The sequence below is a fragment of the Pleurodeles waltl genome, chromosome 4_1, assembly GCF_031143425.1.
Source record: "Pleurodeles waltl isolate 20211129_DDA chromosome 4_1, aPleWal1.hap1.20221129, whole genome shotgun sequence".
Classification (NCBI taxonomy): domain Eukaryota; kingdom Metazoa; phylum Chordata; class Amphibia; order Caudata; family Salamandridae; genus Pleurodeles; species Pleurodeles waltl.
Window position 1 is genome coordinate 1,012,443,915 of NC_090442.1, and position 26,169 is coordinate 1,012,470,083.

At 41.8% G+C, this 26,169-nt stretch overlaps 1 protein-coding gene across 1 annotated transcript in view; it reads left to right on the plus strand.

The window, feature by feature from the left end:
* The window catches only part of IQUB (IQ motif and ubiquitin domain containing), a 256,750-nt gene that overhangs the window by 98,003 nt on the left and 132,578 nt on the right, over nt 1–26,169 (plus strand). Inside the window, exon 6 of the mRNA XM_069229884.1 lies at nt 12,852–13,007. Coding sequence (XP_069085985.1) covers nt 12,852–13,007 — 156 coding nt within the window. The remainder of the gene's footprint in view (nt 1–12,851; nt 13,008–26,169) is intronic.

Consider the following 26,169-nt stretch of genomic DNA (forward strand, 5'->3'; position numbering starts at 1 on the left):
AGTAGCCACAGGAAGTCTCTGGGTACCTCAGCTAGGAACTAGAATAGAAAGGTATTCTGCTTCCGAAAGCTGAGCTGTGATTGAGTCATTCTAATGTTGAATGGAAGGGCGTTCTGTAGTGTGGGAGTCAGATTAGCGAATGAGCTACGGCCACTTCTTGCCCGATTAATCCTGGAGACCAACAATAATCTTTGATCCCCCAAACGTAGCGGTCTCCTCGGGATATAGGGGTTCAGCAGATGATGTATTATCTGAGGATTCCTATTGTGAATAGCGTGATGGGCTAGACAGAGTGCCTTGAACTGGATTCCTTTGTGCACCGGCAGCCAGTGCAGAGCTGCTGGGCTGGAGCAATAGAAAGATGCTTGGGATTTTTTGGGAGAATCCAGGCGGTAAAGTTCTCCACCACTTGCAATCTCCTTATTACGTATTTGGGACTGCCTAGGTAAAGAGAGTATCCATATTCCCAGTGTTTGTTGACCATACCTTGCACTATCACTCTTCGCAGAGGGACAGGAATCCAGCTCAACATTTTTCTCAAAGTCCTGAGTATTCCAAAACAACATGCTGCACGTTTTCAGCTTGTACCTCCATAGAAAGTTTGGTGTTGATCCTGAATGCAAGGCTTTTAACTGCAAAGGCAATGTGTGTGGACCAAGGCTGTCTGGCCAGTTTAGTAGAATCCAGCGAGATGAATTGTTGCCTCCAACTAGGACCTCTGTTTTTTTTCCCCGTTAAATTTCAGGCAGCTGGCAGATATCCAATTTGTCAATTGTTTTAACCAGGCATTTAGTTGTTCACAGACTTTTCTGGTATCCGTGGAGAGCGATATCACAGTTTATGTGTCATCTGCATGTGAGACTAGTGCAAGGCTGTGTGCTCCCTCTATTTAAGCCAATAGGCACACATACAAGTTAATAAGCACGGAACTCAGGGACAAGACCTGTGGGACCCCACATTTCAAAGGGTGGGTTGCCAAGAACATTGAGTCTTCGTGTACCGGAAAACTTCTGTTTTCAAGAAAGGCAGTGAGACAGTTGAGGGGGGGTTCCATTAAATCCTACCTCCTCCAGCCTTTGTATTAAAGCAGGATGGGAAACGGTGTCAAAGGCTGTACTCATGTCTAGCAAAATCATTGCAGCTGAGGTGCCTTGATCCAAGATTGCTCCCAGTTCCTTTGTGGCTGCTAGTAGTGCAGTCTCCGTGCTACTACCAGGCCTGAATCCTCTTTGTGTAGGGTGACATGTCTCTAGAAAATAGGATAGGTGCTTGTTGACGTAATCTTCAAGCGCTTTTCTGACTCCTGGGAGGAGGGATATTGGTCTATAGTTCTCCACGCATTGGGGGGGGGGGAGTCTGCAGACTGTTTTTTCAGAAGGAGCTAACCTCTGCATGTTTCCATGCCGAGGGGACACTCCCGCTTTCCAAGGAGTAGTTGTAAATGTCTGTCAGACTGGATAGAATTATAGTACCTCCTTTCCCAAGTATATCATAGGGGGCTGGGCCAAGTGTTGACCCTGATTTGATTGCTTTAAGGACTTCCTCTGTGTCTTTGCTGATCACCGAAAAGGCAGACAGTATGTTTTTCCACAAACTTACTGTCCCACATGATAAATTTGGCGTAACGTCTTTAGGTAGGGAGAGAAGAATACTGTTCACTTTTCCTAAATAGAAGCTGGCAAACTTTTACAGCGCTCCTCTGAGGGAGGGGACCAGGTTGACTCTTAGCTGGTTTCATGAGACAGTTCACCACCTTGAATAGCTCTTTAGATGAGTTGGGAGCATTTTTATTTCGCTCAAAAATGTAACTCTTGCTTCTCTTATTGCATATTGGTATTTTTTAAAGTTTTATGATAACTTACTAGGCACTTCAAGCCCTTTCCGACTTTTTTGCTTCCTTTTTTAATTAGAATACCATGGGGCACGCCCAGTATGGCAACCGGACCCCTGAAGTTTCATAGGGGCAAAGAGATCCAGGGATTTGCAAAGTCAGCCCTCAAAACTACTGTCGCTTGCTGCAATGTCCCCTACCATTATCGGGGCTGTTTTGGCTAAAGAAAATTCCCATCTTCTTGTGTCAAGTTTTGACCAGCATCAACTATGCTTGGGAGCAGGGATTGGTTAGGTATATCCCTGGTGATGTGCAGAGAGAAGGGCACTATGTGATGGTCAGACCAATATATTGGATTGGGGTCTTCTCTGGACATGTTGATAATATTAGTGAAAATGTGATAGAATATATGGCCTAATCTATGAGTCGGGCAATTAACAAGTTGAATCATCTGGATAGTTGTTAGATCTTGAAGTACGTTCCTAGCACCTTTGCAGTTATCGTTATCAAAATTTAAGTTTAAATCTCCCAGCAGTGTGAAGTTTGCCTTCTGCAAGCTATGTTCTGCCACTTGATCTGGCAGTGCTTGGATAAACTAAGTGGCTGGGCCGGAGGGATGGTACATCAGTATTCCAGAATGAGTAAACATGGCTTCAACTTCGAGTGAAAAGAGTAAGCACTCTCTCACGGGAAACCGCCTCTTTTCTCTTCGCGGTCATGTCTTGCGCTTATGTTACCTTGGGAGAGAGACATTGCAACATCTGACATGGAATCCTCTTTCAACCATGTCTCAGTGATAAACGATGCCTCTGGTTGTTTATCTTACAAGAAAACGAACAGATCAGTGCTGTACTTTGGCAGTGGACTGCAATTAAGCAAGTGCATCTGCCAAATGCCATTAGTCTTTTTAATTTTGGGTTGCCTAGTGTTGTCAGCTAATAAGTTAAAATTCCCCAAATCAAGTTTACACTCTTTGCAGATACATGGGACATAGTCCGGCCTAACAGAGTGTTCACAAATCTTATTTGTTGGCAGATTTAAATGGTGGAGTTGTGCAACAGAAAAGGTAACTGTTGGGAAATGGGTTGGGGGTTTGGGCCCCTGGCCTGGCCAAGGCCAGCCGTGTACAGGTGCAGATTGGCTTGCCTTTGCCACACCTTTGGCACGCCTGTGGTGTGCCCGCTGCGCGAGTCTGCTCTCCTGAGTGCCTGAAGTATCCAAGCCGCTCTGATAACTAGAGCACTGACCTGAGATGGTGGCTCTAGTTGTATATGTGAGAAAATGGTGCTGCACACGGCCAAAGTCTCCTGTACTGTGGCAAAAAATTGTGCACACTTAATAAAAAAGGTCCCTGCCCTCCCCTTGCCAACTCAACAAGAACAAAACTTTAAAATCAGGAAGTAAACTGGGAAGTGTGGGAAATAGCATAATTTGGCGATGTGCAGAGAGAGCTGAGACTCCTGTTGTTACCTGTGTGTCCAAGCCCCGGAGTGCTTTAAGTATCAGGGCCAGGCTCCACAGCTAGAGCGCTGACCTAAAATGGCAGTTCTAGCAGCGCAATTTAGAGATGTGCAGAGAGAACTGAGACAATTGTTGACCTACACTAAAAAAACAAATGATTCAGTGTATGGTATATTAATGCTTGGCCTCTCGTTTGCATAGATTGGTATAGGGAAGTAGGCATCCAGACCAATTTTTGCGAAAAATGTCCAGGCAGGAGTAGGACTACCGGGAAGTCTATTTAGTGCATCTCTTAGTAAATTACTCTATGCCACTAATAAGGTCTTCTCTTCATCCCTTCTCTGAGATAGACACTGATCCCTCTTGGAATTGGGCATCCTATCAATTCTTTGATGAATGCAAGAGCTTCAATCAAGATGCCTTGTAGTTTCAGTTCCAGGTACAATGTATCGAGAGTTGTGCCCAAGTTTGTGAAACCCCTCCAGCAATGATCTATCATGTCCCTTATTCTCACCAGCATCATGCTCCACCTGCACATTATATTCTAGTTGATTTTCATATTCCGTTTGGTAGTCATGATCTTTGGCAAGTCTTGCCGTGGATGTGCTGTTCTGAGATATTCATCGGCAACTATGATTCCCATCTTTGCATGTGGACTAGGTGTGCATTTCTGATAGCCCGGTCACTGCAATTAGTGTATTTAGCAATCTTGAATTCCTTCCTAGGGCATTATGAATTGCCTGAACGTTGATTTTTGACTTGAGCCTCTCTTAATGCATTTGTGCTGTGTCCAGTGCATTATTTGAAAATATCAGTGTTGTAAATATTATTTCACTTTGAAATCTTACTTATGCTTCTCAACAGATGTTAGTGAGACACTCAGAACCGTATTACTCATTGTCGTATGGTTTCCCTCTCTCCATTTGCAAAGGCTGAGCCTTCACTGCACCGAGTCAACTATGACTTCTAGCTAATGGGTGTGCGTGGAGGGGCGGACAGTCTTTCTGAATCCTGGGCCACCACCAGTGCTGTGGAGTGAAGTTGATGCATTTGGTAGCATTCAAGGGGTTTGGAGAGAAAATGGAGAGAACAGTCAGGCAAACAGGGGGCTGCAGGTACTTGGTGCTAGGTGTGCTGGTTTGCTGTTGGTTGAGAAAGGAGACCACACATCAGTTAATGTATGGCACAGTGTGTGACAGAGAAAAACTGAAAGCAAAAAGCAGAATGCAGTTTGATTCTGTTGTTAATTCATCCATGTATGTTATGCACAGTCACAGCCCACACCATATAGCCTTAGGATAATGTGATGTATACCTACGTAATATTGCAAGGATAAAAGCCTATCAAATGTGAAAAATTAGAGCCATCCATAAAATAGTGTTTTGTATCCCAGTTCAAGGGGACTATAGTAGTGGGGCAACAGCTGCGGTCATCCATCTTACTGCGCAGTCATGATGGCACATTTGAGTGACAGGTACCTCTTCGGTGCTGAAGCAGCCTCCTTTCAACTGCCCCGGCTCTCTGAAGTCCATGAGGGGATAGTGGAGTGGACAAGAGTGGGAGGGTGAAGAGACAGGTTTGGGCAAAGTAGAGAGTGGAGCAGAAGTGAGTTAAGGACAGAGGCATTTCGCAAACACATGGAACCCCAAGGCAATGCTTACAAATCTCACGTGCGTGTGCCCATGTACTGCAGGTAGTTATCACTATGTACCTAACTCACAGAAGTGCAGGAATTCATGAGGGAATTTGTAACTTCCTTTATGTAAGTCTCTTTTCCCTACTCCTGTTATTGAAGATTCTCCAAACTGTAGGCCAGTGGTTCCCAACCTGTGGTCCGGGGACTCTGGGGGTCCACAAAGCCTTCGCAGGGGGTCCGCGACTGCTTAGAAAATAAAAAAAAAATAACAAATAATGACAAATTAGGTCCCAAGCTTCCAGTAATGACTCAGTGGGGGTGCCTGGATTCCAATGATGATTCAGTGGGGGTTCTCTGGGTTCCATTAATGATAAAGTGGGGGTCCACAGAAGTCAAAAGGTTGGGAACCACTGCTGTAGGCAATTCGTGGGTGGAGGGTTACCATTTTTGTGTTACTTAACAAATACCTTTTTATTGTATGGCTACTGCTTTGGCTCGGTCCAAATTTTTGGGAGCCAGAAGATCATGTTTTGATTGGGCAGAAGTTGTGTGCTTTCAAAAAAGTGAATGCCCTCCACACAGCTGTGATCATTTTATTTATCCATCTGCCTAAGCTTAAACTTTCAGGGTCACACACATGACATTGTAACGCTATTAAAGTGTCTTACATAAGTAAGTAATTTATGTTGTTTTTCTCTGACAGCAGTACAGATGGGAAGAGGGCAGTCCTTAACCTCCATGGACTTTTAGATCTGGCTTTACAGTGCAGCTGTTTATTGACCTTTTAACCGATGCCAATATTATTCTACAGTCCGATCCCATACTCTTTACTTTTATTACTTCACTTTACCAGACAGCATTTGTTTAAAGCAGCCAATGCTTGTTTAGTGTTTTCTTCACACGTGGAACATTTTCCCTGTAAATCAATTCTTCCCTTAAGTGCTGTTGGAAAATCGATTTCTCTGTGCAGGTTTCCTGACTTTCTGTTCTACTTGCTCCAGGTTCATTCATGTACGTTTAGAAGGGTGGGAAGGTTATGTTTATTTCCCTGGCTGCGCTTTGAACATCTGCTCCATGTTGTCTCAATGCCACTGGTGTTAGAGGTACCCAGATTTCCACCCTCAGAGACATTTTCCATGTTGGGTGGGTGGGGGTTCATGAGGCGTGAGTGAAGATAGGAAACGTTGCACTAGTACGTAGAAGCTGAGGTAGGAGAACAATAACACCCATACAAACTATATTTGTTTTTGGCACCTTGAGGGCTATGCACTAGTGCAAAATCCTGCTTTAATAACTAATTTTAGCCTGAAGGTACAATGAGAAGTGTTGAGATATTTTCATTTTTTTTTTAATTTGCTCAGTATTTTGATGCATTTTTTTACAATGACAAACATAAATTCTGGAACGCTATTGAAGGACTGGTTGCTCTGTGTCTGTAATCTGCCAAAACCAAACGTGGGGTTTTCCTAGGAAATGGAGTGCTGCATAATCAGTTATGTAATATTAGCACATATCATTAATTTGTGGCAGAATGTTTATGGTACGCTAGTCAGTTGATGAGAGATATCAAACTCTGGACTGTGTGAAAAGTATAAAAATGTATATACTTTCTAATTCTGCCAATATTTTCTCTTTACCATTTTTTCAAATCATGTTAAATCCCTCCAGTCTCTCTCGCGCAGGAACAGATCCCTGCCAAGGCTTGCTCACATCAGTGTTCCTCTTTGTTTCGTGAGCATAGGGGTACAGATCAGGGAAAGGTTTTTTCATGGGCTTTGGGGGCCCACAAGTGATAAATCAGATGCAATGCATTTGGGGAAATTGGAAAGCAACTAAAAGAGAAATTGTGGTTTAGGGCACCTGTCTTTTGGTCACAGATCCCACCACCGGGTGTATGGAAATATATCACAACCATATAATTTGAACATCCACACATCTAAATGTTTGTATTGGTGGGTGCCGGACCTCTCTCACCCAATAGGCTGGCTGAGAGTTTGTACTGAGCATGATGTCTGTTAGAGTTTTAGAATTTTTCTCAAGAGCTTGGTATCTTTCTCACAGAAACATATCTCTCTGTAGGCTGGACACACATTGGCCTTCTTCCATCTCTCCTGAATCTGGGGTTACCAGATATGCATGGGTTTTTTCCTGGGTTTGACCAGGGATCCCCACACTAGATACTAGGGAATGTTCTTGATCGGGGATCCCGAAAACAGCTTGTACTCATTGAAACCTACCATCCCCTCATGCATTTCTAAAAGCGGAGATTCAGGAGTTGGTGTGGCTTCCATGAATCCCAGCCCAATGTTTTTACTTTTTGTGACAAAACACAACAGAAATTCCAACAAATGGCAATAGTCCACCATCCACCAACTTCACATAGTCATACTTTTCACATATTCCTGTCCAATATATTACACTCACTAAATATGAGAGCTACTGTTTTTATCGACAGAGCTATGGGAACACAAGGTGGTGGTACTGTTGCTGTCCCCCATAAATTCCAGAACTTCTGTCACAGAAGTCCAAGGGAATTCTGTTTTTTAAACACAATTTGACATTTGCAGGGCATTCTGGGTAAGACAGAGGTGCATCTTCACAGGCCTCACCATCCAGGGTTGCTGTATAGTTTTCAGAAGTGTTGGGCATGGTAGTATTTATTAGGACAGACCCCAGGCACCTTAGCTACCATAATCCCAAAACTCAGCCTGATTACAAGCTTTATTCTTGTTCTTTCTATGGCGGCCTGTAATGCCCAGGCTAAAAGGCCCACCTAAACCTGTTGGGTACTGTTTTAATTGGGGAAAAGTGTGAGAATGCAGGATGCTATTTAATGTGCCTTACCTGTTTGGAAATCCTTATATTTTTGCTGCCTTTCGTAAGTCAGTGCTTAGAAAAACACAATTTAAGAACACTTCCTCAGAATTATCTACCATTAAGGACAATGCAGAATTTCGAGTTACTCAAAAGATCCAAAGTCCCTAAACTCTGATTCTTGGGGACGTTTAAAAGATACATAGCTTTTACTTTCCCCAATTTGTATTCATTAGAGATTTAATTGTCAATGGACACATGGTCAGCGAACAGTGACAAAACGTATAAATTGATTTTTCCCCCGGTGATCCTGAGTACAAGACCATCCACGGGCTGCCGCTGACTTACTAGGAGACAGCAGCAGTTCCATACATAGGCATACTCATCCCTTGGAGAAATAAAGTCATGATATAAATCTGAAAGGCGTAGCAGCTTGCACATATATCCTACTTTCTGGACAACATTCCCCTCGCCTTCAGGTTGTGTAGCAGTAGCTGAAATGGGGGCTGTTCCCCGTTATCTCTACATCTTGCAGAGCACCCTCGAACATATTCGCAAACCTGGACAGTGTACTAAGGTGTTTTGTTTTGTTTAGAGAGGGAATAGTAAAAACTCGATTTATTAACTCTCCAAGAGAGGCGACTGCAGTTAGCAGATATGGAGAAGTACTACCGATCCGCACAACTGTAGTATGGGGACAGCTGGATCCTTAACGAGCCAGGCAGAGACATGAATTGCTTTCTCTTTTTCCCTTGGCATTGGTAGGCCCTCTACCTGTCTACAGTAGAACAGATTCCTCAAGAACTCGAGAGACACTCTGCACTCCTTTCTGCTGGCTTCCTCTCTCTTGCCCTTATCACCATGCTGAATTTAACTCTTGCCTGCAGGCGCATATCCCTTCTGTACTAGATGTGTTTGCCTTCATTACTCAGCCTTATAAGTGCAAAGGGTTTATGAAAACAGATATCAGATTCAGGTTAGCTATTTGATTTTAGATTTTTTCTAGGGGGGAAAGATATGTGGGTGGGTAATATGTCTTTAGGAGCTGAGAGATTTTTCCAGCTTTGAAATGAGACACATATGGCCTCTGTAGAGTGAGAAATGCGTGATTTTCAAACCATTATTGACATATTTTGTGAACATGACGTTCCGCTCACAATGAGCACACGCCTGTTGGTGCACAGAACAAAGAGATCAAATGTATTTTGCAAGAACTGTTTAAGCTGTGAAAATCAGCAGAAATCATGGGAATTTTGAAATATTTCTTGTTAAAAATAATTTTGAATGGTTGCTTGTTGACTTAAGTTAACTAGGACAACAATAGTAAACAAAATTGAATGAGTTAATGGACACATTGTGCATTTGTTTCTGCTTTTTAGCAGAAGTGGTCAGTTCGATTGTAGATGGCACTACATTAGGAAAAATGTTTTGAGTAATTTTTCGTTGCTTGCATAGCTTTGTGTCCATTATTGAGACCTGCACGACAAGCTACATGTAAAGACTCTCAGATTGCTTTTATTCTAGGTTGGTAGGGAAAAAACCTCTAAATATAAATAAGTAAATCCAGATTTCTCCATGCTAAATGGTGTGGAGCAGAATAGTTTGGGAGAGAAGTGTAGACACTTCTTTAAAAACTGACTGGAAACATACTCTATTTACATAAAAATTTCTAGTGAGCACATTTTGCCAGTCTTGATCCTATGGCCATATTAAACAATTGAGCAACACATGTTTTATATTACCACCAGGTGGTGATAGAGTAACCGAAATATGGGGTTATGTGTTGCAAAAATGGTTGAGGATTGAGGAAAAATCCAGAAGAGGGGTGCAATATAAAATTACATTAGTTAGACTGTCATCTTCATGTATTACTGTGGACCTAGAATGAATGATCACGTGCCAATGTGTGGCCAGCAATTTCTCTACTGTGGCTGGAAGAGAGGTGGTAAGCGTGATATTAATAATAGGAGCCGCCTAACGGCTCTGAAAATGAGTGATCTAAATTTATTCTGTGCTTAAGCAGCTCACAAAATCTGTTTGCTGTAGGTCCTTCAAAAGAAATTGTTCATGAGGGTCCATGTTCTTGAAAATCTATGCATGTACAAGAGTCCCAAAAACAGAAAAGTTGATGCAAAATTCCCATTCACTTGCGCGTGCTGCTTGCTGAAGCAGTAGACAGAACTGCAAAGGTTCAGATTCAGTTAAACTAGCGGGTAATACCAAAAAAGCCACAAAACAAGCTAGATTTAAGTCTATGCTATAACCATGTGACAAAGGAGATATTTGTAAATAAAAGCCAAATTCATCCAAGACACACCTTTAGGTGGGAATCGGCGGGAAAACTGCTCAAAATTCGTGAAACAGTACACAGTATGTTACAAAAAATGGTAACTGTTGGTTATCTTAATGCTGGAGGTTTCTATTCTGAGATGCGTTATTATGTGTTGCCTTTCCAGAATATTCACAAAACACATTTTCAGATTTTAATGTGTCTATATTTTTTCAGCACTGAACAGAACATCCATATTAGCCAGAAAATAATCTGTTAATATGAGTGGCATATAGAATTATAAAACTTCGTACTTATATAGCGCACTACTCACCCGTTAGGGTCTCAAGGTGCTGTACACATACCGCTGTGGAACCCCTCCTGGCTTTTCCCTGTGAGGTGCCCACTCCTGGGCAACCCCCAAGGTGAAGCCAGGCATCCCAGCGCTGTTGGGGCCGTTGTGGAGATTAAGCAAGCTATTGCCCAGAGTTACAGAGTGGGACCTATGAATTAGATTAGGCACCGATGCGAGAATTATCAGGTCTGAAGAAATTGAGCCCAAGACCCGCTGAGGCAGGAATTGAACCCCTGGTCCCGGGCCAGATTTCTGCAAGAATTGAACCCCTGGTCCCGGGCCAGATTTCTGCATTAGGGTCTGCCGCTCTAACCATTGAGCCACACTTCTCCACATATGTCTGGTACATTAATATTCATAGAATATCTCAGCGGTAGTCCTATATAAACATGATTATATTTCTTTTATAAGGCGAGAAATATGAGTAATGATTTTACATATAGCTTAATCTGTTTTTAAAGGCTCCGAAAACTTTTGTTCTATGGTTATTTTTCGCTGATTGCTATAACGAACTGCCATTAATCGCATATCGTTTTCATATCAATCAAGTGTGATAAAAATGATAAATGCTGCATACTTTAACAGGGGTGTAGCTTGGTCAGTACGAATGGGGATGCGAACTTCAGATTTCCCAACAATCACGCTGGCATATAATGTTAAAATACATTATACGACAAGCAGGGCACATGAGAGGGGCTAAAGAGGCAGTGGAAAGGGAGACGGGGGTGAATTAGCCAGTGAAAAAAACTGTATATTTTGTAAAATAACCAACATGTTTGAAGACTTTCAAAGCAGAGAGGGAGAAAGTGTGTGTGTGTGTGTGTGTGTGTGTACGTTTTTGTCTGTGTTTATGTAAAAATTACTTTTGGAATCCCACCCTACCCGACTGAAAGCATCTGTACCCCACTATTTTCCAGAAAATACATTAATTAGGGGGCTATAACACCCCAAAGGTCCCCTGAAGCTCCCTGTACTTTATATGGTGGGTCCGCATATTTTCACAATTCCGCAGGAAATTACAGAATATCTTCTTTATAGTATGTCACGTCGGCTCTGATCACGATATGTTGATATGCTTCACCGTTTTACCAACAAATGGGGACAGTACACAACTTTATTAAGTAGACATGACCCTTCAGAATTCATAACTCTCATTTCCATTAGTGGCGAAACAAGGCCCCCGCAGCCCCCGGGGGTAGGCGGGGGGGCGAACCCCTGGGGCCCTCTTTCAGCAACAACACTTGGCCTGAGTGAGTCCGGAGGGTGGCCCCCTTCATGTTCTTGGCACGGGGCCCCCTCCAGTTTCGTTATGCCACAGATTTCCATTCTATGTTGACAGGAACTATTGTTTAAATACAAACTAGATAATCGTCTCAAACCTGTTATTTGGAGTGAATGTTGTCCTTTAGGGTATACTAACCAAAAGATGCATCTTCAGTAGCATGATTTTCCTTGGATTCCTAGTGTGGTTTGAAACTGAATATTCTGTCATTACATTGGAGAATATAAATTACTTTCTAAGCATAATAGCATCTTTTGAGTGCTGGTGATGGCTCTTTATCTAATCTTAAATCAGCTATGGACACCCCAGCGTTTCTGAATGAAGATGTGCTGTGGCTTTCAACCAGGGATTACGGTTATTATCGAATTGCTTATCTATTCTCAGTAAATGCTTGAAAGCAGTGCACATTTAAGCTGTAAAGTAGAGATCTTAAGATGTAATTTCAGTAGGCTCAAAATAGAGGCTCGCTGGCTTTACAAAATACCTTACAAATACCCTGAAAAAATCATTTGCCTGGAGTTTAGAAAAATGCCACATGTTCATCGGAAGTTGAACCGGCTTCCTGCTAGTTTTGTTTTGTGAATTAAGTATACATATCAAACCGAGTGCTTTCATTGTCTCTGGGAATAGTGTCTCTTGGTTACTGCTTTGCCTCATGTTGCTGAGAGACCGGACGTGGCAAAGGTGGTACTGAGTTTTTTTTTTTTAACCTGTTGTGCCCTCAAGTGGTCACATAAATCTTACCAGCGCCTCAGTTTATGAGGTCCATGGAAACATGGTAGATCAGATTTGTGAGTGAAAGTCCGGGCCACAGAGAGGAATTATCGGGGGAATTGGATCTAGGGTTATTGGTTTTCCAGTTATTCCTCATTTCTCGGGCCATTTTTTTTTAACTCCATCCTCACACAGGTACTTGTTCTGGTAGCAGCAACTAGCGGGGACGAATTTAACATGTTTAAACGAGGACGTCGCAATGCTGTCCTTACAAATGTAAATGTGTTGTTTGATGTACAGAGGCGTACGCCGGAAGTGCTCCTTCAAACTACATGCTGTGTGTCAAGGTGCCAATCACTTCTAGTCAGGTTGAAGAGAGTGAAGGGAGCATTATCCGGATGTAGAGGCTTCTTTTCAATTAACTGGAACCATTTTCAACAGTATGTTTTCTGAATGTTCTCTTTTCATATATACATTTTTTCCAAACAGACTGTCGTCACAAAAAACAAGTATCAGCAGTCCAGAAATACAACTTCAACACAGATGACCAAGATTGGCTGCTATGTGGCAAACCTCACTGACAAACTAATCGAACCAAAGCAGTACATGACAGCGGACGAATACCACGCACGGAGACTCGCAGCGGTAAGTACCTACCCCTTCAATAGCAGCCTCAGCTGAGCGATAGTGAAGTAATGTCTACATGTGCATGAGATCTCATTACAGCTTTGCTACAGCACTGAGGTGATTAGTACATTTGAAAAGGGTTGGCCTAGGACTTGCAGTTTGACATGGATTTCAGATGTGCTATCATGTTCTGCCTTAGCACTGAACGTCTTAACAAGCATTGTCATTAAATTAGTTTCTGTCAGCCAAAATGAGCAGTGCTCAGTCAGATTTATGACCCAGTTTGGGGCACAGAGGTAAAGAACTGAAGCACTGAGGTATTCAACTCTGAAAAGTTCTTGTCAACTCAATATTGGGACTGAGAACAAAATGATGTTTCTTAATGCTTTTAAATGGGAGAAATTAAGATAAAAAGGTATCTTAAGGATTATTTTAACTGTTCATTTTAATTTTCTCCCATTTCAAGGGTCACATTTACAAATAGCAGGCCTCTTGGTGCCAGTGGCCAGTAGACACTGCTTTATTTACAACTGAAAAATACAGTCAGTTTTAATGGGAGAAATGTAAAGTGAAGAAAACTATTTCTATGAAAAATAGGTCTTTATGTTTTTCTCCACTTTCAATTAATCCAATGTTGTCCTTATTTTTCATGAAGCATGTTTCTTCACTTTAAATTCCTTTCATTTAACAAATGGCTCTATTTTTCAGCTATAAATATAGCACTGTCTACAAACTATTTGGAGTAACATGCCTACTGTTTTGTAAACACATTGGAAGAGGGAGAAAATGTAAAAGAGAAGTTTTATGGAATCCGTATAAACATAAAGTTGACTCTTCAGTTTAATTTTCTCCTATTTCAGAGTGTTGGCTTTACAGAAAGCAGGCATCTTGCTCCTGCTGGTATGTAGACACAGTGCCATATTTACAACTAAGACATAAAGCCATTGATTTAAGTGAGAGAAATTTAAAGTACAGAAAAATATTCCATATTATAAACATTTTTGTAGAATATTTTTCTGCACTTTGAATTTCTTCCATTTAAAAAAGTGGTTGTATGTTTGTGTTATACATGTAACAGTGAAACATATTGTGAAAGGTATGTCCAGTGCCACAAGTACATATATCCCATTCATACACATATATGCTCATATTTTCCTAAAGACCACGCTCTCACTGATACACATGGCAGTCTTATTATAGTGCCCCTAGTCAAAGTATTTTGCTCAGACCATGATATCTGGCTCTTTTGGGCATTAGGCCTAAAGTAGATGAAACTGGGCGTGGGTGTGCCTGGCAACTATGTGCGAGTTGTTTAGCCTTAAGTAGCTCACAATGATTTTCACTGATCAGAAGTAGCTCTCGCTACAGAAAAGCTTGGAGAACCGTGCTGTAGATTTATCATAAAAAGTCACTAAGCTGTAACATAGTCATTCATTTTACCTATGCTTTCACTCTGATAGATTGTAATAAAGACATAGAAAACACCCAACCTTTCACTCAGGCTTATTGCAGAGGAGTTATTATTCAGCTTGTGCACGGAGAGAACACTTCAGCCTCAGTAATTTAATATGAATCTTTTTGAGATTTCTCCACCCTTGTTCAAAACAAGTTATTCTTATATCTACAGAACATATCCAACTTTGGAACAATTAAAGCTATTTAGGGCCTGATTTACAGTTTGATATGAGTACTGTGTCACAAACATGACAGATGTCCCGTCCGTTTAACCGCAAATGTATTAGCACAGTATATATATATAAAATGAACTTGTAATAAAGTAAACCATATATCCCTCGAATATGTGATGCAGTACCTGTCCACTAAACTGTAAATCAGATCCTTAGTTTCATGTTAGTTGATTGATTTACCTTCCATGTCTTCATTTGGGATTAACTGTTGTTTCTTGTACTATATCCCCAATAGACTCTAGACTGACTCTCATAAATTTGCTCTTGCCTCTACATAACATTGGTCAAGCATCTGACATTCATAGACTTTCCTCCACTGGTGAGCTTGGGATCAAATTTACAACACCCCAGCAGCACAATAACACTGCCAGAGCGTCACTTTTCTGATGCTTAGGCGGTGCAGTGTGCCCAACCTATTTACAAGGCCATGTAAAGCCACCTTGCATGGCTGTTCATGGCCTTGTAAATATGCCCCCCTTTCATGCATTACGCTGTGTGAAAGGGGCATCCCATGGGTGTTGCTGGGGTGTTGCTGGGGTGTTGCTGTGGGTGTTCCCATGCAACACCCATGGAATCTGATGCATTCCCAGATTTACAAGGTTTCATAAACCTGGGAATGCGTCAGATTGCACAGCCACCCCAAGGGTGGCATAACAGTGGTGCAAAGAGGAGAAATACCTCTATTTCCCCTTGTTTTTTGCTCTTTCTAATGATCGTTTATGTGCAGGATGGAGTCCCTTCCTGCACATAAACGATAATCGCTGCAACTCAGGCACCCTTGCACCATGGTGTAAGGATGCCTGCATTGATGCTATGCCAATTGTGCGCCAGCACATAGGAAAGTGCAGGGATGCATCGTATTGCTGTATATCCAACGCATCCCTGCACTTTCCTAATGGTGCAGTACGGCGTTATGTTGTATAATCTTCTTGTAAATTTGGGCCTTGGTTTGGGAGGGCATCTGAATAAAATGTGAGAAGTCTGCCTGCACTGTCTCACACTATATATATATATTACATTTATTATAGAGCATTAGCTAATTAAGTGGGAATCATCTACACTGACTGGCAGGACCATAAAAATGTCTCTAAAATTATGTATTTTAAAGATATTTTGGAGCTCCTAGGTTTGAGTGTACCACTGCCTTGGTAATCCCTGCCTGACCCATAGGTCGTGTTATAAACTACAGTGAGTTCTGTCAGGTGTCGCAATTTCTTTGTGTGAAAAATAAGTGTTAAAAAGTCACACATATTTATGTGAAGATCAATGTGTGTTGATGGAAGAGTGTAGGCCTATATTGACCATTATTCAGCACCTCCACAGTATGTTCCCCAAATAAACAACACACAGCAACAATTATGATTATTTAGTATATTAGAAGTCCTATGTCTAAATAATATGTACAAATGTTCTTATTCATATAAGGCTGTCAAAAAAACACAAAAAATAAATCAAAAAGACGTGACTTAGTGATGAAGTGACATAGTGAAAAAATAAGTTTGACATTACACAATGTAGAGAAAGGCTAATCTTAACATGATATACATAGAAGAACATGTTACTTATGTTCGGTAATGAATTATCTGGTAGAAACAGGATCTTGTAGCAGATTCTTTACTTTAGAATCCTCCCCTGGTGCAAGCCTGGATCCCAAAACTTTTTTTTCCATAGTACGTCTGCACATCGGTAGAGGGCGTCGCATGACTCTGTAAGCGGAGTCCATATAACCTCTCGCCTACGAGCCAACATTGCTTTCTTCCGTGATTATTTTCCATGCTCAAAAGGTGGAGCTACACATAGAAACTGCCTATTGAAATAGTGTGCTTTAAACAAAAGACACCCTTGTGTCAATTAATCACTGAATTCTTAATTCTAGGTTTTGATTTCCATAATGAAATCTTCTGAGGCCAAAGAGTACACAGTTCGCAGAGCAGAGAGGTTGGGAGGGGGTTTAAGGAATCTGCAGCTAGATACTGTCTCTACCAGATAATGCGTTACCGAAGGTAACTTGTTTATGTGATGGCGACATCTAGCCTCAGATTCCTTACTTAGAATCAGATACCAAAGCATAGTAACCCGGAGGAGGGACTGCAAAATGAGACCTTGGAAAAAGTCTGTAAGTATCACACAACCGGTCTAGAACAAGAGAAAAATACTGGACAATCATACCATTAGAGGTGAGTATTAATATACTCTGACATCAAAACCTTTTGAAGGAACTACAGGTCAGTAAAACCATAAGACTTGAAAAACATGGGAATAAGCTCATCCATGTTAGTAAGTCAAATGTGTGTCAGAAGTGACCCAACAACATTGAAAATTTCTAAACAGAAGAAAACGGGTCTAGTACAAGAGGAATAGACCATACTTTCATAAGAATACCTATGAGGAAATAAATCCTCGTTAGTAAAAGAACTGTGTAAAGGACCACAGTAATAAAAGTTCTTAAAAGCGTTAATAGCACAGAGATAGTGTTTATTTCCTAGAACAAAACTAGTTTAGAGCACAGCAAAAGCATGATAATGTAGGTGAGCCTTAACATATTTCACGACCTAAGACCCGTAGAACGAACCACATATAAGGAATCATGAACATTCAAAAACATGTAATAAGAAAAAACAATGTTAACGACCTAACAGGATGAATATTAACTACTTGTTCTCCTAAGGGGATGTGAACCCATGCATGAACACCTCATCAATACTGTGGAAAGGACTACACCAATGATATCGCAAAAATAAAGAAAATATGAGTAAAAAGCTCTACCCATGACTGTAGGACAGTATTACCAAAAGAGGTAATGAGCATAAATGTATTTGTTTTTATATGTAGATCGAAACTGCATGTACTGCCCTGCTGAAACACAGCGCAGCAAGCATGCTATTGAACCATACCTCTTGCCATGTAGAGGTGTATTGGACCACACCTAAATTATGAGACACAGATGGAATGTTTATCTCTTGCAGAAAAAACATACAATTGCCCTCTTTAACAAGGAGTTGAAGACAACAATCGCAGTCATTTGGCATATAAATATACTTTTCCTTAGGAAAAATAGCTAGAGATGATAAAACATCTACAAGATATTTTTAATATCTATCTATCTATCTATCTATCTATCTATCTATCTATCTATCTATCTATCTATCTATCTATCTATCTATCTGTTTATATATATATATGTATATATATATCTACACACATATATATCTACACACACACACATATATATATATATATATATATATATATATATATACACACACACACACACACCTACTAACAGAGAAATATAATACACAAATACCTATGTAGAAACAAATATATTTCTTCTTGTCTATCTATCTATCTATCTATCTATCTATCTATCTATCTATCTATCTATCTATCTATCTATCTATCTATCTATCTATCTATCTATTTTGTTGTTATTGAAATGGGGACCTTGGTAAAGTGGCACAAACCAAGGTGACTATGTGACTCTTGTACTGAATAAGACTCATCTAAAGATGAACTAGGAAAGTTGTTAATTACGCAAAAACGTAAAGAATTTACAAGATTCTTAATTAAAAAGAATCTGTCCAATTTTGTATATTCAGTATTATGACGATAGTTATTAAATAGTGACCCAACCTACAACAAGTAGAGTCAGTAAACGATTAAAACAGTGCACCTAGATGATGCATTAACACCTAAATGCACAACAGATATAAATATCTTCATAAAGAAGAAAGTATACCTCGGAAAAACTCTTTGAAAAGAAGGACATACTTGAATGCAAACCCAAAGGCACAGAGTAACTCCTAAAAGTCACTAATATTAATATTATATACAAGAGGATTAGAAGAATTTACAGAGAGAAACTTCTCAATGAAGACCCATGATAGCCTAACATAAGCCAGGGAAAAGAAGAATAATGTTCAAAGATCATGAAAATATAAATATCTACACCAAAGTGTAGAAAATCCAACAAGCCATGATGACTATCTGATATACAACCAAAAGTAGACAACTGATACTACTATATCCGCGGTAAAGTAGAACATGCATAACAAATAGTGTAGAACAACTGCTACCTTGTTTGATAGTTCAAGAAAAACTCAGAAAACATACACCCTTAGTTTCTTATAAAGAACCCTAAGGTTCTAGTATCAAATTGAAGAAGAAGAAGAAGAATTTCTTCACAATAACCCAGTTTATTAAATAATATATTAACACTCCTATGGAGTTGTTAATATTACACGTTCCCTATAAGGGATACTAAACCTTATGAATACAAGATCTCACCTTCTGCAGGGGGAACAACTGTGCTTCCCCAAATGAAGGTGTAAAAGCCCACATGCTAAGGAATCACAACTGTGTAAGTATATTTAAATGTTTATCAACATACAAAACAGTAGTCTACTTAGAGTAAGGTATATACCATCAAGGTATCGACTCTTAAGCATCCGCTCTTCTTCAGAGTTAAGAAAAGACATTAAATTTATATCAGGTTCAAAAAGAAATAGACTGTGAAGAACCTGTTATTAACAAACCTGAAGTGGAGAGCTACCACTTTCATGCCATGTAATAAAGAATAATAATAAAAATAGCCTTGAAATGCCAGGCATGAAATCTCCTGCATAGGGTTCAAGGATAATATTCAAATTCTTCATACTTGACAATTTAAGGAAAAATACCACCTGCTGAAGCAAGAATAGCAACTTGGTGCCACCATTAGGTGGAATAAACCTATAAGAGAACAAATCCCACAACACTTCCAAAGCATGGCTCATCTGCTAGTACAGGAGGTATTAACAAGCCCAAAGGATAAAGAGGAACCAACCTAATTTGATGTTCCACCCCTGCTTTCTCAAAAACACCTGAAAGGAGAGTCAGCCTGTGCACCAAATAAATGGGCACCACCAAAAGGCATATCAATAAATGTGGCTTGAACTTTCTCTGAAAATCCAGAGTTGTGTAACCACCTATGGCGCGACCCACAGAGTAAGTAGTACCCTTACCACAACAAATGATTAGTTAAGCTGCATGCTGGCCATCTAGAATCATAGGGGCAAGAGTGTCCCTGATATTATCTGGAAGCATAGACAAGTTGCTTGCCAATGAGTCCAATAATGAATGTGAAAACTGTTCCAGAACACAAGACGTATTCACAAAACGTAAGGCAGAACTCGTGGATAAAAAAAATATGCCTTCCACAAACATCCAAATTTCTGGACTCTCTATCAGATGGACATGTGGTAGAGCCTCATTGTCATGGGAGGCTAATGCAGCCTGTACTACCAAACTACGGTGAGTAGGATGTCTTAATAAAAAAAAGAAATTCGGCTCACCTGGGGCTGGTTGGTGCCTATGGAATATAGCCCGCTCAACGGGGGCCCATGTATTAGGCTGCGCCCAAGTGCCAACAAAACATCATGTAGGGCTTCACTGTGAGGAAGCACTGGCTCAGCTCCTGTTCGTCCTTGATGGAGAACATCAATGAGATGATCAGAGGACTATTCCACAGTGGGAAGTGTCAAATTCAAAATCACAGCAACCCTTCTTAGCATGTCAGCTAGAGAGGAACTCACCAGGGGGTGAAAGTAGGCCTGAGGCTGGGGAATAATCCAAACCACTAGTCATAGCTAGTTCAGCTATCCAGCTGTCACCTATAAGAGGCTGCTCCACATGTGAAATGTGCAGTATGTCCATGGCCTCTTCACCATGTCCCTCAGAAGTACAAACATGAGGGGACTCCCCTGAATCTGGAGGGCGGTCAGGGATAACTGACATCACTGGCCCCATATCTGATGTTGAGGGGCACCTTGAAGGGGAATCCTCGACGTCAATGTCGACTTTAGATTGGGAAAGGAATGCGAGATCTATTGGCGCTGCCAGCGGAGTCGCTGAAGTCGACTGAATGGATACTGTCACCGAAGGTGTGAAACCTGAAAGGCCGTGCACCGGCGCTTTAACAGCTTAGTCAACTGAAGCTGAAGTCCTAACTAAAGCAGAGGGTGAGTCCGCCGGTGTGGACACAGTCAAGACCTCTTGCACCTTTTTGGGGCTGCAGGCACTCCAGGGGAAGGTGATTTCCCAAAAATAGTGTGAAGTGAATTGTAGAATTCACACATCTGGGTCATAGTTGCCACGGCCCCATGAAAGGGTGGGAAACACGGGGCAGAATCAGGCCTCGACTCCTCATCCGAGGAACGGTGAGAGGCCAAACGCGACGAAGTCTGAAACTGTCGCAACTTCGACCGCTTATGTCTGGACTCACCTCGTGACGTTGATGGAGAAGAACTTCTATGATAACGACTCCTTGACCCAATCCGTGACCGGACTTCAGTACGAAAAGAAGACCGTGACTGACTTATAGACTGGGAAGGCGCCGACATCTGTGCCGATAGATGCTTCATGCATCGCTCCTGCAGAGTCTTCAGACAGAGACACCGACAGGAGTCACTCTCTTCGGAGTCATGGTGCTCTCCCATGCACCACATACAACAGAATGGGGGTCAGTGGCCGACATTTGATGTCCACAGGACACACAGGGCTTAAAGCCTGAAGACATGGACAGTAAAAGCACACCATTCCGTTTATGAAAACGTCGAAGAAGGCCAAAAATGGCCTACCAACCATTTCCGGATCCGCGTTGCAAAGAACTGCTGTCGGTGTGTCAGCGAGGGATTGAATGGACTACTCTGACATCTCATCCCGTGGACGGCGCCGATATGGAGTCATGTGACACCCTTAACCGAGGAGCAGATGCACTATGGGGAAAAAGTTTCTGGATCCAGGCTCGCACCAGGGGAGACTTCTAAATAAGGCATCTGCGGCTAGATGTCTCTGTCAGATAAATTATTACAAAAAATGTCTGTTCTCTCACCTATCTATCGTTCAACAAAACATCTTGTATCATTTTTAGCACTTTTTTAAGATGGTTGACCAAGAACATGAAACATAGGTCCTCAGCTGCTCCAGAGAGTTTCTACTCCTTCTCTCCACCTTAGGATTCACAGGTTTACTTCTCTGAGCCTTCCCCCTGTGTGTGCTTGGGCTGTCTTCACTTGAGTATTTTGTTTTTTTCGTTTTCCCATTTTAATTGCCTTCATATCCTTTTTTCCCATCATCATGCATGTCAGACATCAGCTAGTGCAGAGGACGCCTTAAACAGTCCTCAGCGCCTTATGGTCACAAAACCTACATTTCATGCTTCAGCAACCATCATCGGGTGAGTTACTACTGGAATTCAACTGAGGTCATTGATGAATTTCCTGCAGTTTGTGACCATGGAGGGATCAATATGGAAGGAGACACAGTACTTCAATCCTCTATTTTGTAGTTGGACAGAAGCTGTTACATCTAGGTAACTTGAATATGGAACTGGGCCCTGTCTCCATCATCCACTGGTCCCAGTCAGAGGGCCACAACTTCTATTCTAAGGCACTGTAAGTCCTATTTAAGAAAGGGTTTCTCCAGGCGTGGACACTTTCAAGCACCTCAGTGAAGGAAGCACGCACTCAGAAGTATCAGGGCCCATTGTTACCAGAAGGTGCTTTTATGCGATACAAGATTGTGAATGTACCAGAGAGGGGTTTTCTTTTCTCAGAGCTCCATCAAACAGGATTGGAGCGTTCTAGGGTAGTTTAGGCTCCGCTGTCCCAATTCCACACCACTTATACCAGTTGCTTTGAGACTGGTTTGGCTACATTGATTGTTCAAACAAATCCCTCTCCTACATCTGGTTCACCATTAGGGGGAGAAAGCAAGTTCTCTACGTCAACATTGACGTCAGTACAGGTACCAGAAATGGTTCTGAACCTGCTTTAGGAGATTCTCTGTTGCTAAAAAACAAAAACAAATCCCAGCTGATAGAAAGGGACTCTTTTAAAGCCTAGTTGGCTTCCTAGCCAGAGGAGAACAGGCCTTTTCCTCTCCCTAACTAGTAGACAACCGCTTCCCACATTAGAGATCTCTGTATATCTGGTGGGGATTTCTGCAAATAAAAAGCTTTCACCACATGACAGGTGCTCTTTCTCACCTCCGTGCTGAGTGTGCAACCTTGTTTTTGGCCCGCTCAGAATTTTATTTGGCTTTTCAGAGATAAACCTCCAGACATGGGGTTTGTTTCTGAAAAGCAGAATGACAATGGCTCTGACGCTCAGTAATTGCTTTCCGTGCTCCTCGGGGTACTGTTTGTTTTTCCTGCCAGGGTGCACCATGACATTGAAACTCAGGGCCACTAGCCCACCCTATAATGGGCAGTGTCACTGCTTTTAGGATCTAGTGGTCCTCTTGCTGACCGACTGCCAGGTGTAGGGTTTTCAATGGGGGACCAAGCTGAGGCTCTCCCTTAAGAAACCCTGGGTTCCCCCACCTCTAAATCAGACATGGGAATGGCGAGTTCAGTGGAGCAGGCACTCCACCAATTTCTGATGGAGCCCTTGCTCTGCTGAACTCTAAATGTACCCCCTCCAAGTGTCGCCTACTATTTTACGTCTGTACAAGGAGATTAAGCACTTATCTTCATCTTTATTTAACAGTCACACTTTAAGATTAATATCAATTCTCTAATAATTTTCTTCTATTCCAGAGTAGACCAAGTTTGGCAGTGGAGGGCTCAATGTCAATTTTTATTTTTAGGCTATCCAGATGAGATAAATTTACTGAAAGTTAATATAGGTATAACTCATGTACAAAGTCAGTGTTAATCCTGGAAACTGTGACTTACTTCCGGCTCTCCTGTGCCTGTGTTTGACACCCTTGTGTTAGACTTTTATGTTCAATTTTGTGTGATGTGGCTGTTCCTGTTAGACTCGTCATGGTTGCCTCAATCGGTGTAATATTCAGGTGTGTGTATGTGTGTACACGTACATAGCCCTTTCATTCTGTTTATCTGATTACATAAAAATATATCTTTTTCATGCATTATTTTTGGACTGCTAACCTTTGAGTGTAAGGTTGTAGTAGAATATCAATAGATATTTATAATACCTGCATCTCCAGTACTCCACATTATTATTAGTGCCTCATCGGAAAGGTGCATTTCCAATGCAAATCTTTATATCTCATAACCACAGTCACCCTGTTATCGCATGATTTCACCTCAGAATTAAGGCAAGGGAACAGACTTGGGGTATGTAAATTCTCATTGGGACCGAGCAATTTATAATCTTCACAGAACACCAGCAAAAACTGAGCATAACATCCGTAATTGTAATTAGTTCCAATGTAACATTATTTTGTCAGCCAGAGGAAGATAACTTTAAAAACCTATTAACAACCATCATATATAAATGTTACCCCACTGAGCGCATACTATTATTGACACACCTTGAAGTCTGCATGGTAAAATATTGAAATAGCTCAACGAATGTGGAAAACATATATAAAAACCAGCGCAATACACGTACCTCTTCGGTCTTTTATTGAGGAATTATAACCCTACTTAGATCTGAACAATGTGCTGCATCTGACGAAATCTGTGATGAAGAATGCGGTGGCAGAGGCAGGCATCAGCATGCCAGTAGATCTCTTGTTTCTCAGTTCTGCCTGTGGATTGCCAGGCCGGCGACCTAATAGTATTTTATATAGCAGTTCTGCTGTGTCTAAGCACTAGAAATCACAGGTGTTACTATTACTCACCTTGATGGTACTCAGTTGTGCCTAATTCAGAAGAATCCAAGGCTGATTTGGCTTTACTGAAGTTTCCCACCTGTGGATCACTAGGGGCCCGATTTGGAGTTAGGTGGATGGAGTTACAAACGGGATATCTCGTCCACCATGTTACCATCCCACTATATCCTATGGGAATCATAATACGGTGGATTGGATATCCATCACGTTTGTGAAGGAGTAATCCGTCCGCCAAACTCTAAATCAGGCCCTAGGTCTCAGTGGCGAGCATTTAAATCACTGAGCCCCTGTTGTACCTAGCTAGCATTTACAGCTCATGTTGACATGAAGCAGCTTCCTTTTTACGGAACTGAAGAAGGTTGGTGAACTTGTTTCCTGCAACTTCACTGGCAGATTAAACTTCCAGGGACAGCTGACATTTATGCAGATGTTACCATTGATGCCACATGAAGTGTGGAAGGAACTGTAGTGGGGTGTAAATACTGCCAGATTATAACCCTGGTGGGTGGACCGCGCCACCGCCAGGTTCATGGATGCTGACGGGCCAGCAGTGGTCAAAGTTGTGGTCAGCCACAGCGGCACTGAGTTCATCACCGCCGTGCTGATCATGACTTCGCTTTCCACCAGCCTTTTCTTTGCAGGGTCTCTGCCATGAAAACGCTGTCAGAAGGGCAATGCTGGGGATTACAGGGGGCTCCCCGCACTGCCCACAACCATGTCCTGGACAGTGTAGGGGCCCCACTGCCCAGCACCCTACAGCAGACAGTGTGCATTTCGAGGGTACTGGGGGCACCCTATGTGCGATGGCCTTGGCCCCGGCTCCCTGAGGATCCGAGGCAAATGCCGCAGCACTGTTTCCACCAGGCTGACCGGCAGAAACCTCCAAATATGGAGATTTCTGCCGATCGGCACGGTGGAAACATTGTGATTGAGCTGAGGGGGAGACCTCTAACTCTTCAGCAGTCTCTTCCCCACGGGTCTGGCGGGCTGACAGTCAGCCCACCAAACTCGTAGCTTGGCCCAAAATCTAGTACCTGAGAGAAGGGGTGCCTATTTTGTATCAAAATTGTCATCAAATGTTGGTGAAGTCCCCCAAAGTTGTGAGGTTGTTTGTATTCACAAACTTTTCACAAGGGTCAAACTGGCCTATTGGGCAGTCAGGCAGTGCCACATGGGCTGGTCTGACAGGTCGGGGTGTGGGCCTGTATTTCGGCTGTTTGTGGGCTTTTTTTAATGGTTTCCTGAGCCGGTTTTACTGTTAATTCCGTCGTATGGAAACAAACACTGGCTGCTGCACGCTCAAATCCATGCAGTCTTTCATACTTTGCAAAGGACTAATAGTGTATTTTTGCAAATTCAAAACTACCCCAGTTTGCAATAATGGGCCACTTTTCCAGCTATCTAATGGGGCTGACTTTTGTTTTGGTGCCTGTCCCTATTTTTTGTGCTTTTCACTACCCATCCTCATCCTCGCTCTCACTGGTCGTAGATGTACTCCTGTCATGAGCAGCAATAAATCCCTGCAAAAACACCAATAATTTATACGTGGCATGGGGAACGTAGTTTCCCCAGGAAAAAAAATATACTCCTTATTGAGAAAGATACAATGAAAAGGGTAGCATGTGTTAGAGCACTTTTTCTAAGCATTTACATATGCCTAAACGTGCACCATGTTCATTTACGGATGTGCAAAAAGGGTTATGCCATGGAGTACTTCTGGAAAGCTGGGATAGGCTTTTTGAGAATTTTCAAATTGTCAATATATTACAGACGTTGGTGTAAAGCTGCGATTGTGAGATTTATAAATTCTTTTGAGATTTGGCTGAAACCTTTTGTGGCTATCATAGATTCCTGATGTTATATCTGATGGA